This window comes from Dipodomys merriami, unplaced genomic scaffold, assembly GCF_024711535.1.
Source record: "Dipodomys merriami isolate MVZ:Mamm:240054 unplaced genomic scaffold, mDipMer1.0.p SCAF_21, whole genome shotgun sequence".
Classification (NCBI taxonomy): Eukaryota; Metazoa; Chordata; class Mammalia; order Rodentia; family Heteromyidae; genus Dipodomys; species Dipodomys merriami.
Window position 1 is genome coordinate 22,329,358 of NW_027203493.1, and position 19,566 is coordinate 22,348,923.

General features: G+C 37.3%; 1 protein-coding gene across 1 annotated transcript in view; it reads left to right on the top strand.

Moving 5' to 3' along the window:
* The window catches only part of Lgr4 (leucine rich repeat containing G protein-coupled receptor 4), a 107,983-nt gene that overhangs the window by 68,051 nt on the left and 20,366 nt on the right, over window positions 1-19,566 (top strand). Inside the window, exons 3-6 of the mRNA XM_070032698.1 lie at window positions 8,875-8,946; window positions 10,117-10,188; window positions 17,518-17,733; window positions 18,994-19,065. Coding sequence (XP_069888799.1) covers window positions 8,875-8,946; window positions 10,117-10,188; window positions 17,518-17,733; window positions 18,994-19,065 — 432 coding nt within the window. The remainder of the gene's footprint in view (window positions 1-8,874; window positions 8,947-10,116; window positions 10,189-17,517; window positions 17,734-18,993; window positions 19,066-19,566) is intronic.

Genomic DNA, 19,566 nt, shown 5'->3' on the forward strand with positions numbered 1-19,566 from the left:
TGTAATAGTGCTTATTAAAACCTAGAAATTATCTCTTGGAAAAAGATTATATATATAAAGATTATATATATATGAATTTAATGCATACTCAGTCTTAAAATCTGGACATACAGAAGGATATCTAAAAAATGTAGACAAACAATGAAACAAAAACCCACTTCTTAGGCATCTGATCTCAACATGATTATTGTCCCTTCTTATAGTATGTTGAGATAAAATGGTAGAAGAAGATGTCATCCCTTCTAATGTCTCCTCATTTAGAAGGAAAGCTATTCTCTCTCAGAAACCTTCACCAAGAAATCTTGACCAGGGCTAGGGTCACAGGTCAACCACTAAACGATTTACTAAAATGGAACCAGCATGGTTGATGAAGGCAGGTTTTATTTTTCATGGAGCTGCGTCCTATGAAGGAGGAGATACAGAATGAAGTCAGGATCTGCCAGGAAGAGACATAAATGAATGGGTGACTGGTGATCACAGCATTCTCCCCAGTATAATGTATATATTATTGGAACATTGCCCATTTTATGCAGTTAATTTTCAGCCCTTGCTGCTACATGTAGCCTTCCCTGGCTTTCCATTTCTAAATCCCTCTGAAAGTCTTCTCCTTGCCACTTAGCACCAGATTGTATGGCTTGTTATTTTGTGTTCTACATAGGTCATTGTGTACTTGGCTGTTCCTTGGACTTTCACTATGGAAGGGCCATGGTCACTTCTGGATGATCTTTAGTGATAGTAAGCCATATTTTTTAACTTGAAAGTGAGGGAGAGGTTAAGACAGAGGATTTCTTCTCATCTTGAATTTACTGATGTCAGAAATCTTACAGCCTATATAAATGTTAAATTCCATTGACCTGTATGATGAATGGGTTACTTTATTTAAAAGAAGGAAATGAGAAATGTGCTGGGAAAATTCATTGTTTCCTTTGACAGACCTATGGTGTTTGGTCTATGGTAGTTAAATAAATATTTCTTCATTAATGTTAGAATAAATGGTAAGAATATCTTCTTAAATTGGTAGATAGTGCATATGCTTATTGCTTGAGGGTAAGTGATTTACATTGTCTGAAGAATCACTCACATGTCTGTGTTCAGCTTCCCTGTGTAGAGATGGAGTCTTAAAGACTTTTCTGCATGGGCTGGCCTAGAGCCAGGATTCTCCCAGTCTCAGCTTTCCACATAGAATGGGATGATAGGCATATGCCCCTGAATCCAGCTTGGACTGAGAAAGACTCAAGCAACAGCTGCCTTTGAACCATGATCTTCCCATTCTCAGGCTCCTAAGTAGTTAGGATTATAAGTGTAAGCCACTGGCACATACCTGCTAGGGATTTGTTTGTTTCTTTGTTTGTTCTTTAAATTTAAGCCCTAAAATGAAATTTTATGTAGGCTAGTTTAGTTTGAGTCAAGTAGAACTTAAATTTGGTACAAGTAGAAATGAAATTTCTTTAAATAAAGCTCTTTAGTATGTCAAAGGCTCTAGGTCATCTACACATGTTATCAGGGACATTTTACTTTTTGTTATGCATTCCTGTTTTAGTTTTTGAAATACATATATATATATATATATATATATATACAAACATATGTGTGTGTCTCATGAAAATATGTTTCATGTATTTCATGTATACATATGAGATATTTTCCTCTTCTTGAAAAGAAAGACTACCTTAAAAATATTAAGAACATTCTTAATAAATATATGTTCTTAAAACATACTCAGTTTTTATATAGTTTCATAAGAGTTATATGAAACCACCTGGTAGATGAAGAAATAAAGTAATGGGACTAGGCATGTAGCTGTGATAGAGTGCTTATCTAGCTTGTGCAAGGCCCTGGGTTTGCTGCCCAGTACGAACAAACAAACCAACCAACCAACAAAAACAAGAAAGAAATGGGGTAACCAGGCTAGACATTATCCATTGACCAAAGGCTACTTTGATCTACTGTAACAAATGATTCTTCCTAGAATGTCCAAGGGGAATTAGAAAGGCAGCTGTTTAGTTGTTGAATTTCTTTATTCACAAAACAACAACAACAGTGTCCTTTGGGGCTCTTACATCAAAGGTAGAAATAACACCAACCCCCCCCCATTGTTATATTTCTAGAAATTGCATCATTCATCTGTACTGTATGACTATGGGCAAGAAGTTCACATTCCTTATCCATTCAAGGAAAAAAAACCCTACCAAAACCAAAAAACAACAGAATAGGTCTAATAAGCTTGTCGAGACAACTGACATATTTGTTTTAAGGGCCAATATAGTAGGATAATGAAACCAAAAAGGACTAATGCTCATATTTTTATTAGCTACATGGACACCGACTATTCCTTGCCAGGAACTAGTGAGCCTCTTCATATCTTTATATTTTTCATGTATAGACAGGTATATTTTTCAGGTATAGACATGACTGTGCACATAGGTCTTCACGTATAAATGAATACATGGCTTAGGATTTATAAAAGAAATGTGTTTTATCAGGGCTTCCCCCTTCCCCTCTTTCTTTTAAGCAGTTTGCCAACATTTTGGCTTTTGGTGATCTTAACTTATATTTGGTACAAGAATATCACTCACTTCCTGTTAAATATTTTCTCATGGCCATACTTGTTCATTCAGTTTTAAACTAGAGTCATGTTCTCTGAAGACAGGATGGTGGTTTGCCTATTGTACTCTACATGTAGCATGACGATCTGGCAATCTATCCACTTGAGTAAATTTAATGGTATCACAGGCAAGTCAGCCTGGACATGTTTGGATATGATCTGTGATACTTCCCTTTGCTTGGCTTCAAAGGTAGGTACAGAAAGAAACCGTGAGGGAGGAGAAAAGATATGGCTGAGGGGCAGATAAGTGTTGATTAGAGAGAAGGGCTGTGCTCCAAGTACTTTTCTATTAGGATTTGACAAAAGAGCAATCTTGTAATCACTCTGGCAAAATAATAATTAGAGAGAGAGAGAGAGAGTGAGAGAGAGAGAGAGGGTGGGGGGAGGGAGATATATTGGGGGACCTGAGTGGTTGGGAAACTGTGTAACCTTCTGTTTAATCTCTCCAGTATATGAGAGAAGCTGTCATTTGTAAAGCTCTGTATTATTTTTGTGCAAAGCACATTTCCTGCCTTTCTTCCACAGTTGCTGTGGTCTCCCTTTGCCTTCTCCACCCCATATCTCTTCACAACAGCTGCTGGAAACCACGGAACCCTCATCTGTCTTCCCTCAGCTCAGTACACGTCTAGTTAGTGTGTACTAATGTCCGTATTCCACTAATTCTTGTCTAGAATTCCAGCCAAATGGCTGTGGTAAAATTTACATCGTAGGACAGAAGAAACTCAAATCCATACATTTCTCAACAAAGCACCATCAATTGGTTTATTGTCTCCTTTGCATTTGCCTCTCTTATTTCAGTTGTTTCCCATGTTAAAAAAATCCCACTCTAATTCTGGTCTAGACTCCCTTTTGAAATGTGATGTACTTATTGATACTTACTGTTGACCAGTGTCCCCTATTTAACCAGCATGGTTTTCTTATTTCTTGCTGTTGGTCAAGACAGCAGATAGAAAAGTTGGTGTAGTCTATGCATTAAAAGTAGAGGATGGTTGAAAATCTCTGCTTTCCCCAAATCTTCCCCTGAAAGGAGCCTCTAATTTGAATCCCTGTTCCTTATGAATAATAAATGCACACAAGAGGGATTCATGAAGACATTACACACTAAACCATTTGTTTTCTGCTTCTGGAACAGTTCCAGAACAACTAGGCAAGCAGAAGTCTAATGGACTGATACTTACCTTTCTTCCACTTTTTTTTTTGTCTCTTCTCTGTTTTTTCTTCCTTTGCTTTGGGACTAATATAGCAAGCATAATGAGTTGTATTTACCTTGAAGTAGATTTGTCACTATTCAAAGTCCTTTTGACTTGTTTCAGTTCTCTTTGAGTATGTGCCCATTATGGTGTACGGTGAGATACTACTTCTGGCCAGTGAACTGATGTTCTGAGATGTTCTGATATTTTAAGCCCCTTGTCCCTCTAGTTTAAGAAAATGTATGCTTTCAGAATATGTGGAGAAAGACAGTTGTTCCCTGGCACTCAAGAGCAGGCAAGTAGCTATTCTCTATGAAGCATATAAAGGGAAGTGAAAGAGTTCAAATGAAAGAGAGAAAGTATACAGAAAAGGGAAACTAGGAAAGTTTTCCACTCTTGAGCAGAATTACATTTTCAAATCACATCATATATTGGAGCTCAGCTGAGGCATGGTAGCTAACATAAGTTTCTGCTGCATATAAGATTCTAAACTAAAGCAGCCTATATAAGTAAGACCTAGTTCTTGCTCGTTGAAATAGAGCACTTCCCATTTCTTCCAGTGATGAAAACTAAGATGCAGAGAAAGTTTTATCTCAGGTGCCAATGGAATCAAAGAAAGGTGATGTCAAAATGGTTTTATAGTGGTAGTATTATCCAACTTGGGCAGTCTGAACTATGTTCCAGTTGGCAGAGGCTAGAGGAGGGGTATTTCAGGTGAAGAAAAAAGGGGTGAGCAAAGAGTCAGGAGTGGAGAAAGCCTGGTATGCTTGGACATATAACAGTGCTCGGATGTAGAAGACAGGGCCCACAGAATTAAGGTGGAAAATAATAAGGTTGTACTTGTAGGTCCAGCAAATTCACCAGGGGAAAAATGAGCCTTTGGGAATAATGCTCAGAGTTGTACTTTTTAAAGATTTGGATCTCAGAGTATTATAATTAAGTGGTTTGAGGCAGGAGTTCCGTGGGAGTTCATGGCAGTAATCCAGGTGAGAAAAAAAATGGGGCTTACACTCAGGTAACAACAAAAAGAATAAGAGTGAATAGATCGAAGACTTACAGAGTGACTCTTCCTATGCTCTTTGGAGACAGGTGCAGAGGGACAAAGGAATGTCTGGGACTATCTACTGGATATATAGACATATATATATATATATGTATATATATATATATATATATACATATATATATATATATGAAAGATAGAACTTTCTTCCTTCGATTCTTACCCTTTGGTTTTTTTCCTCCTTGGGATTAGTTGCTATTGGGAGAATTCTAAATTATACATCCACACATACATACATATATACATACATAAATATATACAAACACACGTGCATAGTAGAAAAAGGTTTTCTGAGGATGATGGCACTGAAGTACAAACCTAGGCATGAAATGTGAAGTGCTTTCTTTAAACATACTGGCACTTCTCATACCATTTTCCCCCCTTGGAATGTTCTTAAACATACACACACACACTCCATCCCTTCCTTCCCCATTGAATGCACACGCATGCACGCACACACACACACACACACACACACACACACACACACACACACACACACACACACACACACACACACACACACACACACACACACACACACACACACACACACACACACACACACACACACACACACACACACACCCTCTCTATCCCTTCCTTCCCCACTAAATGCTCTAAACTGTAAGCAGAGTCTGGTACAAGATCAAGTAAGAAAGGCTGATTCCTTTTTCAGCCTTTGCCTCAAGTTATCTGCAGCTGTGGGGAGGGTGTACTGTTGATCTGTTGGGAATTTCTTCATAATTTTGGCTAATGTGTCCGCTATTAGTGCATAGGTCTTGTTAGCTTTGGGCTGCTGGGTGAGAGGTATTAATATTCAAACAAGGTTATACCTTTTCCAGATCTACTTTGCTCCATCTTTCCTTTCTGGGAATTATTTCCTAATCTTTTGGTGACACCCCAGAGGAATCACAGGTCAAGAGGAAAATGATAAGCATGGTAGCCAGCAAGGCAAGAATTAAAGTATTGGTTGTGTGACTTAAAGCTTAGCTAAGTCAGCTAACCTCTCAGGTACTCAAATGTCTGTATGTGATCTGTTAATTGATAGCTATATGTTAGCCCTGCTATTTATTCACTTTGCTCTTTTTTGGATGCACAGATTTAGGCCCAAAGCATGCCCCAGATCTGCTGTATTACTGCTTTATAAGAAAAAAATAAAAGAGCAAAATAAGAAAAGGCTCTGAAGAATGTAATTGCTGGAGCCTTCTGGAAGCCCAGCAGCATGCGAACTTAGGTATATCCATTCCCCAAGGCTCCACATGATACGTTTACTCTAGTAAGAAACCAAGTAATAATCAAAGTAGTGTGTCCTCTCGTGTAGCATTATCACCATCCACCACATACTAGGAATGTTTATTTCTCCAGATAGTTGGCTTGTGTTTCAGGATAAGCCTCATGCAGGGAGCTCATTTTGTCATTTATATTAATGATAAGTAGAAGAGAAAGAGAATGCTTTTTGAAGTTAGGTTACTTTTAGTTTTCCCATGGTTTCTAGAGGGGCAGAGATTTGGGAAAAGGAAGAAAATATTTTGGCTAATGTGGTTAAACACTCTCTTTTGCTGACAAGTTAAGATAACCAAGTGTTCTGTTTTTTGCCACCTTCTTTGTTACTTTATAAAATACTCTTTTTCACAATCTCAGCCCAATATACAGAACACATCAAGGAACACTGATAAATGCAAAGACATTTAAAACATATTAGCTTTTCTAACACTGGATTTACAGACAGTCGGGGAGAAAGGAGTCACATGACTATTTGAGCTGATGGAGGGAAGGTGGCTATTGCCTTTCTAGGCCCTCATGGAGCAGATTGATCTTTTGAAAGGTGACCTTGAAACACTTTGCACTGTAGCTGTGGTTACCATTTGTTGAAGGTAATGAACAAGCTTGGGACACAGAACACCCTGAAAAGTGCTTACACCAAGCTTATATTCAAGCAGACCAGGGATGCTGCACCAAGTGCATGGTGAACATTAGAAAGCAGTTTCTAGACATTGATTGGTGCTACAAAATGTGAGATGTGTGCTCTGTTCCTAGAAACATTTGTACTTACACTGCAAGACTCACACTTAAGAAACAACTAGTAGAAGATAACCTGCAACCAAATTTAATTATGTGCCCCAAGTATTTGTGCACAAGGTGCATGTTGGAAAGAAATGAACTCTTCAGTGAATATTTAAGGGATGAAAATGATGCTGCAAGATGAAGCATTTAAGAAATGTGATTTATCAAAAAGAAACATTTTTTTAAGTGGAAGCAGTCAGGCCTGAAAACTGTCATCTTCAACACTTCATTTTACATATAGTGAACTCTGAGGGATATAAGGCCATGAAAGTTAAAAAAAAAAGTAAACTGAAGCCCAGCAATATTTATGAGTGTATGCATTTATGACTAATATATAGTCCAGTCTCACCTTGTAGTCACAACCCTCATGCTTTAGGTAATTCCATGTGCTAGGATTATGGGCATTTACCACCATGTCTGGCTTACACAGTCAGATTTTTTAAAGTTTATTTGAGCAAACATCAATTCATGAATTGGGCAGCCCCCAACCAGAAGTTGTTTTGTAGTTCCACCAGTGAAATGTAAGAGAAGAGCTTCTGTTAGACCAATACAAAAGCAAAGCAAAGCAAATAGTTTAATTAGCTACAGATAGACAGTTGCCTTATAAGTTTGTTGCTGTTTCTGATTGGTTGATTAAGCTCTGTTTCTCTTTAATACAGGAATTTCCAAGAAATATAAATCAGGAAATCAAGTCTTACTGGTATTTGAAAGGTTTGGGTCACTTAGTGACCTAATGGCTTTGTCAGCTCAGAAATTCTTCAGGCCTGATCTGCATTTTAAGTGGCATTAATAAGACCGAGATGCTACCAAGTTAGGTGTTAGGAAATCTAAATTATGAGAATCCTTGAAAAGCACACAATAAATAGTGTTAAAATGCCTTGTGAAGAAGAAGCAAAGTACATGGGAAGTTGAGGTGCACGAACCCTATGTTAACCTTGTGCTGCCTGAGAATCTAGCATTTACCCATGCACTGGGAAGAAATCACTCAGCATACCCACCTTTTTGATCTTGGAGTCATTTCACTGCCTCTCTATCTTTAGCATCTTTTTTTTTTAAATGTGGGGTTTAAAAAAATTATAGTCTATAGCTGTTTCAGGGACATAACCTGGACAAAACCAGAAGCAAGAGGGTACTGAATTTTTATCATGAGGATACATAGCTATTATTTTCTAGTGCATACTTGAAAATTGTCTTTCAGTTCACAAGTGACTTTTATGCATTCTTACCCTGTCCCTGCCTTTTCTTCTGTCTTACTCTTCTCATTTCAGTTATCACTGAATGGGAGATGGGAGGGAAAGTGAATTGTGTGCTCAGATTTCTTACAAAAGGACCCAAAGAATGAATTCTCTTTCCATACATCACTCTTATCCCCATTAAGTTTGCTGTTGTAAAATTGTTTTAGGAAACTGTTGTCTTTAAAAGTATGAAGTATATGTAGGCCTTTATTGGGAAAGTTATACTTCTAATGACTCCCCCTTTTTTGCCCCTGAAATATGTTACCCTGGGTTATGCTGAGATACCAAGCTGCCTCACCTCCCCAGACATTCTCTCTTGACAGACTGGTTTGCTGTGATCTGAACAAACATTTCTGCCTGCTGACTAGTAGTCTGCGTTTTATGAGGCCCTTGGACAACATTGCAAGCTGCAGAATGACCATGAATAGCAAACTTAATTTGGCTTAATGTGTTTTGGCTTGCTTGACCTCACCAGAATAAAATGTGTCTGCTTAAATTACTGTATGGAAAGTTTTTTTTGAATACTAGAAATGCTTATCTTATTGGAAGAATCTTGAAATTGTTTTAGCAAAGGTTGAAGTCTGTGTTTAATGTCACATAGACTTGCGAAATGTTAAGATAGAGTTTTAATCATAGATTAGGTTATAGTACGCTGTGAAGTTTAAGTCTGAATTACTACTTCTTTTTTCTCTCTTGCTACTTTTTTTTTCCTAGACAATTGGCTGGCAACGACCTTTCTTTTATCCATCCAAAGGCCTTGTCTGGTTTGAAAGAACTCAAAGTTCTGTAAGTAATGCAATTTTAGAGTTTCACAGCTGGCTGTGTATTTTCTTTCTACAAAGTGGACATGCTTGGACCTAGGTTAAGCACAGTTTCTTTCAATTCAGGATTAAAAGATATAAGGGGTGGCCAATGAGTAGTGTGGGAGGCTAGAGGTTGATTTAGACAACCTTGGGTCTAGATAAAAAAAGTTAAAACTAAATAGGAGGCATTCTGACCTTTAGGCTATTACAGTTGTATATTAGGCTTTTTGTGAACCTAATGCATTAAATCAAAACCATATTTAAGCTCTACTGGTTGGGTTTTATTTCTACTTATTTTATAGCTACTAGAACTTTGGATTAGTTAACCCAAAAGGAATAAGAGCTTATAAGAGCTTCAAATGTTAAAAGCATTTTTAGAGCTGAAGGAATTGCCATGCCCATGATTTATACAGCCAGGGAAGGATCAGGAAATAAATTCCTGGCAGAGCTTGGATGTAGGAAACTGAGAAACAGGTGAAGTGACTGCATCTGCTTTTCACATTGTTCACAGCCTGGGCAAGGTGCTTTAGTTCAGTAAGCTTGGTAGGCCCCTACCTCTTCCATTGCCTGGGTTATGATTTGTGTCAGGCTGTCATTTCTTTAAAGTGACAGAAATGGTATTAGGCAGAAATTAAAAGAATTCCATATTCAATAGGAATCTCTGCCTCTTTTCTCCAGGCCATCACCCTTAGATGATAAGGGCTCAGTTTTTGTGTGGGTCCTATATGCAGATATGTCTGATTCTCCCTAAGAGCAAGGTTCTTTCCTCCTGGCAAAATAGGCTTTATCTAATGACCAGGTTTCTCAGCTCTGCTTTAATTCCAGTTGGAAAAGGTATTAGATATTCATGTGGATTTGCTTATTATAATTCCCAGTTATAATTTTTTATGCCTCCAATAACATTAACTAGTGCCTAAACTTTTGAACACTAGCTAAGGTATCTTAGTTCCCAGGAATGAAACAACTCCTGGAAATGAAGGTTACCTAGCAGGTGTGTTTTAGAGGTGGCTTAGAATAGCAGCAGAAGTTTCACTTAAGACTTCATCTCAGATGCTTCTTACTTTTTTTGAGGGTGGAGGAGGGGAAGTAATGGCTCCAAATTCTTTTAAGATAAAAATTGCTTATTAATCACTAACTGAAAATTTCCTTCCAGAACTCTCCAGAATAATCAATTGAAAACAGTACCCAGTGAAGCCATTCGTGGACTGAGTGCTTTGCAGTCTCTGTAAGTAACTTTTAAGTCTTCTATAATCCTTGAATCATGTGGAGGCTGCTCTGGCTGCTAAATGAGTAAAGAATGAGAATACTAGGGGAAGGGGAGGTCTGTGTGCTCACCTAGAATAAAAAGGAAAATGGCCAGTGGCTATTAACAAGGTATGATTCTCTGTTGAAGGAAAGGCCAGTTGGCCTTCTTTCTTACCTCTGAGGCTGGGAGAAGAGTCCATGGATGTTGGGTTTACTTCTATGAACGTGCAGTGTGTCTGGTGATCCCATCTCTTGAGACTAGAGTTTAGTGTTTACTGAAGTACTAAGTGTTTTCTACTCTGACAGGCTTAAAGAAGTTTCTTTTCAAGTGGTCATAATGATTAGAGCAAATGAATATAATTTCTTACTCGTGGACATCAAATATACTTTGGTGGTAATACTTTAGTTACTTGGGCTGCTTCCTCCCAGATTTTTCTGTTTTGAAAAAAAATTGGTTTTATGTGGCATGTTTATGGTTGTAACACTTTCAATCATGTATAGTCATTAATGTTAAAAAAAACTTTCCAAATACCTCTTCATTTGTTTCTGCATTTTTTCTACAAATAATTTACCTTTTTATAAATCAATTCTGTATTCTTGATGGGTGATGAGAAAAATGAATGAAGGGGGAGGGTTTAAATTTTTTTTTAATTTAAAACTTGTTATTATGAAGGTGATGTTCAGAGGGGTTATAGTTACATAAGTCAAGTAAAGAGTACATTTCTTTTCAGACCATGTTACCCTGAAGGGAGAGTTTTAAAGAACTTGTCCAACATCAGACAACTCCAAGGTGGATTAGTGATTCAAAACTAGATAGATTTGTCTTCGAATTCTAATTAATGTATAGTTATTAATACGAAGTGAATGTGAGACTGAAGTTACAGACTAAACTACTGTAAAAGTTAAATGTTACATAAACAAGGAGTAGGCCTTCCAATTTCTAGTTCAAATTTTCATAAAAATAGTCAGTTACAGAATATAAGGATGTCATCACCTCTGATTTTACAGAAAGTAGACTATTAAGATGAGAAGTATAGAATGAGCTTCTTTACAGAGATACTATTTTGGTGAGTTTATATTCTCTCTCACCTCAGGATGATGTACATGAGGGAGAGATCTAATCTCCCTTGGGCTAGAATTCTTTAAACGTTTTATTTATTCATTTATTCATTCATTCTTTTTGTTCTGGGACTGGAGCTTGAACTCAGGGAGTGGGTGTTGCCCTTTAGCTTTTTCACTCAAGGCTGACTCTCTACAACTTGAGTCACACTTGTAGCTGTTTAATTTGAGATAAGAGTCTCACAGACTTTCCTGACCAGGCTGGCTTTAAACCTCCACCCTCAGATCCCAGTCTCTGGAGTAGCTAGGATTGCAGACATGAGCTACTGGTACCTGACATTCACATTCAAAATTGTAAAAAATTTTGTAAATAATTTTTTTACTTCTTCAGAATTTATTTTCCTTTAGGATCTCTACATTGAATTGTTATTTCCCAATATATAATAATCAGAGTACTTAATCATTTGATCAAGTTTCAGTACTAGATCAGTCATGGGGCTTGAACTCAGGGCCTGGGCCGAGTCCCTAAGCTCTTTCACTCAAGATTAGTACTCTACTACTTTGAGCCACAGTTCTGCTAGAAAGACTAAAATCTTATTTTCAATTATAGAGTAGAAAAATTCCCAGGAAAAACATACAAAATTTTTTTTTCTAATTTGTGGCCAGTAAATACATTAGAGTACACGTGGTATTTATTAGTAGATTTAAAGTGTTGTTTTCCCACAGAAAAAAATAGAGGGGTTTCCCCCGCCCCCCAACAATGTTTATTTTAAAAAGAAAAAAACATACTGTGCTCATCATTCATTAAATCTTTAAATTATCTTCAAAATTATGATGAGAGTTTAGATGAGACTAAGAAAACAAGTTTTCTTTTATCTTTTGAAAGTATTTATCTGTTTATATGTGTAGCAGAAACTCAAGGAGGTGCTATAGAAGAAGGAAATGTGAGTTTGTTAGCTTAGTGGGTGTAGTGATCAAGTTAGATAGAATTGAAATTCTGCCCTGGTATAAAACAGTCTTATCAGCACTTGAGTCAATTTGAAAATCTGATCTTCAGACCCGAATTACAAGAGAAAGTTCTCTGTGGTTTTGAATGGTGCTTAGAAGGAGCAAAGTCCATTGGAGTTGAAATTGATCAGAAGTGGTTTGATGCTAGTATGTGCTTGAGAATGACTATAAAATCTGATGGCGAATTGTCTGTATTTAATAAACAGGAAGCATAACAGCTTCTCACAAGCCTATGAAAATGGCAGAAGCATTATCTAAGCAGGATGTTAAAATGGCATATCCCAAGAATCTCCACAAAAGTTTTTTCATATTTTAAATCACATTTACAATGCCTATTAAAGAATCTGAAAGGTTAAGTGTCCTAAATTTTCCCCAGTACTTTAAAAGCATTTATAACTATACTTTCATTATAGGTAAGTCAGAGAAAGTTTTTGAGTACACACCTATTGATAGCATAGACATTTGACACTAAACCTACATATAGTAATATTTTGCAGCTATGATTTTTAAGATAAATATTTATGAAATGTGAGCCTTGAGAAAAGAGAAATAAAGAATATTTTCAAGACAAAAAATATGGGTAACCTTTTAGCAATTAAATTGCACTTAAAAGTAATAGCTATTTCTTGCCATATGGAGTTTTAATAGTAAAATAATTTGAAGAAACCTACATAATCACTCCACTTTGTGAGACATGTCGCTATGTAGCAACTAATAAAAACCAGTCAATTGTACCATTTTCCTGGTATGAATGTTAACAGTGTAGGCTGATGGTACAAAGCAACATTCTTCTCCTCTCCCCCTCCCTTGCACTCCTCCTTCCCTCTCCTCTCGTCTTCTCCCTTTCTCATTTTCTTTCTCTCTTTCTCCCTCCCTCCCTCCCTTCCTTCCTTCCTTCCTTGCTTGCTTGCTTGCTTGCTTGCTTTCCTCTTTCTTGCCAGTACTGGACTTAAACTCAGAGCTTGTCCCTTAGCTTTTTTTGCTTGAGGCTGGAGCTTTTGGTGGTTAATTGGAGATTATTGGAGTTAAAGTCTCAAGGACTTTCCTACCTGAACTGATTTCAAAGAACTGTCCCATGGACTTGACTTTTTGAGCTGGCTTCAAACTGCAGTCTTCAGATCTGACTCCTAAGTGTCTAGGATTGTAGGTACAAGCCACTTTTGAGTCCTAGAATGCTATGATCATTTTCCCTAAAACATTGATTGGTCTCTGTGTGAATACAAATTTTACATATATGAATGTGTCTTCAATACCCACAAGTGAATTAGGTATAGTGGTTAGCCATTTTAGTCACCACAATCCTTTTTTCACAGTTAGCTTCTAACTTAAGGGTTCATTTTTTTTTCTATAGTTCATCCTTTTACGCCTTCCATTTTCCATAGTTTTTCCCTATAAACTTTTACTTATATACACATCTTCTATTGAAGGAAAGTTTTAATACAGCGGAAAGTGTTTCTGTGTTTTTATTGTATTGCTCTTAAGTTCATTGCTTTTTAGCTTGGAACTCACCTGGTTATCTTACTTTAAGGTTTTCCCTTCTGTTTGATAGTATACAGCATAGAATTAACAGGAACTAGCTAGTGTATATAATACTTTACAGTATTTTATTGTATATTAATAGGACAGTTTATAAGTATTTTACTGTATTGTAATGAGATAATGGAGTACTTAGAGTATGTGCACTTGGAAGTCTATTGCAGATTCTTTTATTCTCTACAAATTCATTATTATGCTAAAATAAGCAAGTGACATTGGGAAACTGAGGAGGATCTTCAATTTTGTTATTACCTGGTCTATAAGGGCTTCCATAATGAACTCAACTTGCATACGTCAGTGTCTCTCCAGACCTTCAGCTTTTTCCTTCCTTCCTTCCTTCCTTCCTTCCTTCCTTCCTTCCTTCCTTCCTTTCTTCCTTCCTTCCTTCCTTCCTTCCTTCCTTCCCTCTCTCCCTCCCTCCCTCCCTTCTTTCTCTCTCTCTCTTTCTTTCTCTCTTTCTTTCCTTCCTTCCTTCTTTCTTTCTTTCTTTCTTTCTTTCTTTCTTTCTTTCTTTCTTTCTTTCTTTCTTTCTTTCTTTCTTTCTTTCTTTCTTTCTTTCTTTCAGATCTCACCAAGGTGATTTATGCTTCTCCATCCTTGATTTTTGCCTAAAACACTCCTTGCCCAGCTCCTGTTTCTACTTGTTCTTGTTCATTCTTTTTTTTTTTCCCGTTTTTTTTTTTTTTTTTTTTTGGCCAGTCCTGGGACTTGAACTCAGGCCTGGGCATTGTCTATGATCTTTTGCTCAAGGCTAGCACACAGTACCACTTCTGGCTTTTTCTGTGTATGTGGTACTGAGGAATCGAACCCAGGGCTTCATGCATGCTAGGCAAGCACTCTACCACTAAGCCACATTCCCAGCCCGTTCTTGTTCATTCTTTAGGTTTCAGTTTAAACATCACCAACTCTTTTCGTAGGTCATGGAACTTGAACTTAGGATCGCACACTAATTTGGCTCATTCCTGTTCACAGCCAATGATGTACCACTTGAACCATGTTTCCAAACAGCCTTCCTGCTGTTTGTTTTGGAAATGGAGTTTTACAGACTTGTGTGTCCAGGCTGGTTTCAAACCTTGATCCTCCAGATCTTAGATTCCTGTTTAGCTAGGATTACAAGTGTAAGCCACCAGCATCCACCTAAATAACTTCTTGCAGATGCTTTTCCTGACCAAGTGAATTTTAAGTAACTACTATCTCTTGAGTATCCATCAATGTTTATCTGTTTGTAGCATGTTCCAGTCACTCTTTTGTTATTTTGTAACTTGTTTATTATACTGCATGGCCCCCACTTGGCCCCCAGAATGTCAGTCTCATGAGGACAGTCTTTATTCCTGTGTATTCACTGTTTTATCCCCTGAGCCTAAGAGGCTTGTTTAAATTGAATGAATGGCAGATTATCAAATTATCTACAAACACAATTTAGTTACATTATATGGTTAATTTGTATGATTATATGTTTGGTGTCTCTAACTAGGAATGGAAATTCCAGGAGAGTGTGAATTATATCTCTGTGTTTGAACACATTCCTATCTCTTCATTATAGCAAATCTCCTAAACAGTTCTGTAGCCAGTATTTTGCCAGTCTATTATATAGAAGATACCAGTTTTCCCCTCCCCAGCCCACGGATAAATTGTGGAAAGCCCAAAGAAGTCTAGAAATGTTTGTTGCTAGGTGGATTCTTGAGGCAGCTGCCCAGTTCCCCTCTTGCCCCTTTTTAAAACATTCTTTCAATTATCTTGACTCTATCTGAAAGAAGGTGTCCATCAGATAGATACTTTCCAGACAACTGTCCTTCACCCTTGCAAGTTTGCCTCTAGAAAGAAGAATGATTGGGCTGGGATGAAGCTCAGTGGCAAAGCGCTTGCCTAGCAAGTGCAACGTCCTGGGTTCGATCCCCAGTACCAAAAAGAAAAAAACAAACAAAAAAAAGAAAAAAGAAAGAAGAATGATTTTGGAGTTGGAGACAGTTAGTTGGGAGCAGGAGCCCAGAACTTGCCAGGCAAGGAAAGGAACGAGTATGGCAGGAACTGAAGTTGAATTTCAGAAAACTGGAGAGATTGGGATGTGGCTCAAGTGATAGAGCATTTACCTAACAAACATAGGCCCTGAGTTGAAAACCCAGTATAGCAAGTAAACAGGAAAAAAGGAAGGAAGGAAGGAAGGAAGGAAGGAAGGAAGGAAGGAAGGAAGGAAGGAAGGAAGGAAGGAAGGAAGGAAGGAAGGAAGGAAGGGAGGGAAGGAGGGAGGGAGGGAGGGAAGGAAAGAATGAATTTGGCAAAGTTAAAGTTTAGGGTTTACTAGCTCAGTAGTAAAACACTTGCTTAGCATACCTGAGACCCAGAGTTCAATCCCTAGCACAACAATAAATAAATAAGCAGTGTAAGAAAGTTCCCAAACTCCATTTCTTTAAAAACAGACCCATACTGTGAGGTGTTTTTTTTTTTTTTTTTAATATTTTCCACCCTGGTCCCTAAAGGTAAGACTGTAAGGCATGAATATATGTGTCAATTGTCAACAAAGGATTCAGTGAGGAACATTCTGATTTGCCTAACACATACTTTCCTTCATTATAATCATCCCAGTTGTCTTTTTGTTGAAAAGTGATTATTCTAATTACACTTGGTTTTGCCAACAATAAATCTTAGGACTTAGTTTCCAGATTTTTCAGATGGGAACTTAAAACTAAGTATGAATAATCCTACTAATAAGGTGTTCCTTAATTCCAAATTCTTTTGGAAAAAATGAAGAAGCTTTAAAGCCACATTAACTTTGATTGGAATAGTTATTAGTTTTTTTCCTATGGACAAGTTGCCTTTTACTTAACAACTGTTAATTTTGGCAAACTACATTTCTGAGAATAATGACAAGAGCAGTTTGCTTTGTACAAACTGAAACAAAGTTTTAATTTTGTTGGTATAAGGGCAGTTGAGATCCACTGAAAATGGTTCACTTGTAAGTATTTTCTCAGTTTCTTTTTTTGTGGTACCAAATCAGAGTAGCAATTTAAAAAAAATTTTTTTTTTTGGGGTCTGGTTGTGGAGCCTGAACTCTGGGCCTGGGTGCTGCCCCTCAGCTCTTCAGCTCAAGGCTAGCACTCTACCACTTGAGCCACAGTGTCATTTCTGGCTTTTTTCTTTTTGCTTATATGGTTCTGAGGAATCAAACCCAGGGCCTTAGGCATGCAAGGCAAGCGCTCTACCACTGAGCCACCTTCCCAGACCCAGCAATTAAATTTATCATGAAATATCAGGCATAATGTGACACTGGAAATCAAGTACTGTATTTAACCTCTGCTTAGATTTTCTTCTTGCTTTTTTTTTTTTTTTTTTTTTTTTGTATCTTTGGTAGGTACACTGTGAAATACAAAGTTCCAGTTTGAGTTTTGAGAGAGCTTTCTTCTTTAACCAAAGAGAAGTAAAAACAAAAGAGTTTTACTTCTTTAACCAATGACAGTTGTAAGATTGGAAATTCAGATATATCCCTTTTATTAAAAAAGAGGTGAGAGAAATGACTTACTTTCATGTAACAGTCTTGGACAGTTGTTAGATTTAATGAGGCCTTCTAGGAAAGAAAGAAGGGATGTTGTGGTTCTGGTCAGTTTATAACTCCTTTTTGTTTTCAAAGCTCTGAGAATGGTATGACTCAATTGACTCATTCCACCAGAATTCCTTACTGAGTGTGGCTGTATCTGTTCCTTCCTCTCAGGCGTTTAGATGCCAACCATATTACCTCAGTCCCCGAGGACAGCTTTGAAGGGCTCGTTCAGTTACGGCATCTGTGGCTGGATGACAACAGTTTGACAGAGGTCCCCGTACATCCCCTCAGCAACCTGCCAACTCTTCAGGCATTGACCTTGGCTCTCAACAAAATCTCCAGCATTCCTGACTTTGCATTCACCAATCTTTCAAGCCTGGTGGTTTTGTGAGTAATCTGAATGTTAACTTGATGTAACTTCTGTGTGTGTTAACGGATTTCTTGTGATGAATTACTATGAAAGCACTTCACTAATCCTACTTCTGAACAAGATTAAATGAACATTCTGACTTTTAAAACATTTTTAAACATTTTTAAACATTTTTTTATTTTTTTTGGAGTTGCCATTGGGGGCTTGAACTCTGGGCCTTGTGCTCTTGCTTGACTTTTGAAGGCTAGCACTACTCTATCACTTTAGCCATAGCTCCAGTTCAAGTTTTTTACTGGTTAATTGGAGATAGGAGTCTCATGAACTTTTTTATCCAGGCTGGGTTTGAACTCAAATCAGTTTTCAGCTTACAAGTATGAGCCACCCTTGCCGGGCTTTGATGAAAGTATGAATTGGGAGAATTTTTAAAAAAAGACAATATCCGTTGAGTAGTGAGTCTCCCTAAAATAAATGGTCATTTATATCATGAGAAGAAAAAAATTAGATCATTCACCAAACACTCATACAGATTATTCTTGTGTCCTAGAATGGATTTGTTTATACAACATTTAAAGAAGCAAAGCCATTTTGAGACACTTACAGAAATAAATTCCAAGGATATTTCTTACTTTTCTTCAGAGAATATATGATTTTCTGCTTTTAATCTTTCAAAATTTGGACAGAGTAAAGTGGTCTTGCTTTTTAAAATCTGCTTTCAATCCCACTGATATAAACTCATAGACTTGCTCCACATTATTCTTCCCATAGGAGAGCTCAAGAAAGTTTTTGTTTTTTTTGTTTTTTTGTTTTTTTGTCAGTTGTGGGGCTTGAACTCTGGGCCTGGGCGCTGTCCCTCAGCTCTTCAGCTCAAGGCGAGCACTCTACCACTTGAGCTACAGTGCCACTTCCGGTTTTCTGGTGGTTTATTGGAGATAGGAGTCTCACGGTCTCTCCTCCCCAGGCTGGCTTTGAACCTCGATCCTCAGATTTCAGCCTCCTGAGTAGCTAGGATTACAAGCGTGAGCCACCGGCGCCCGGCTCAACAAAGTTTTGTTTTATATAAATGAAAAGTTAATCAAAGTGTATTTCATTTCCATGGGATTGGGGTGGAGCTTCTTCCCTTTCTATATGTATTCTGTGTCCATTGAGTCTGTGCTCCATAATCAGTGTTGAACGGTGTAGCTACACCATTCCTTTAACACACACCAATTTAAACATACTAAACAATTATAGTTGCTATTGAAATATGCTTAATATATTTTGGTGCTTTTTTTCCATAGGCATCTTCATAACAATAAAATTAAAAGATTGAGTCATCACTGTTTTGATGGACTAGATAACCTGGAGACATTGTAAGTATACTTAAGTCATTCCATTGTGGTATTAACAGTGGGAATTTTTTTACTGCCAAAAAAGGAAAAGTCTTTTGTTCTTGAATTCATCTCAATTTGCTTTAAAGCATAATTAAATGCTTGCCAGCAAATAAGCCAGTTTTGAACAACCATTCAGGTTTAGTTATTAAAAATTGCACCTAAGTGTGAGCATAATGTTCTTTCCTTCCCCAAAATACGCATTAAAAAGCAACTCAATTTGCAAAGATTTATCTATTCTCACAAAATGTTTTTTATTTAGTCTCTTGAGTAGCTTTTCCTCATTTTCCTGCTAATGATGGAACTGAAGTCAGCCACCTTCAGACTAGTTAGTCAGGAAGCTTTTCTGAACTCCAAATGGAAGCCTCAGTTTCTCGTTACTGTCATCGTCAATAAATTCTGTTTTCTGGTGAATTTTTCTGAGAAGTACTATTCAGAAAATGTGTTTATTTCATCCTCCAGTGGTATGCAATTCTCAGAATT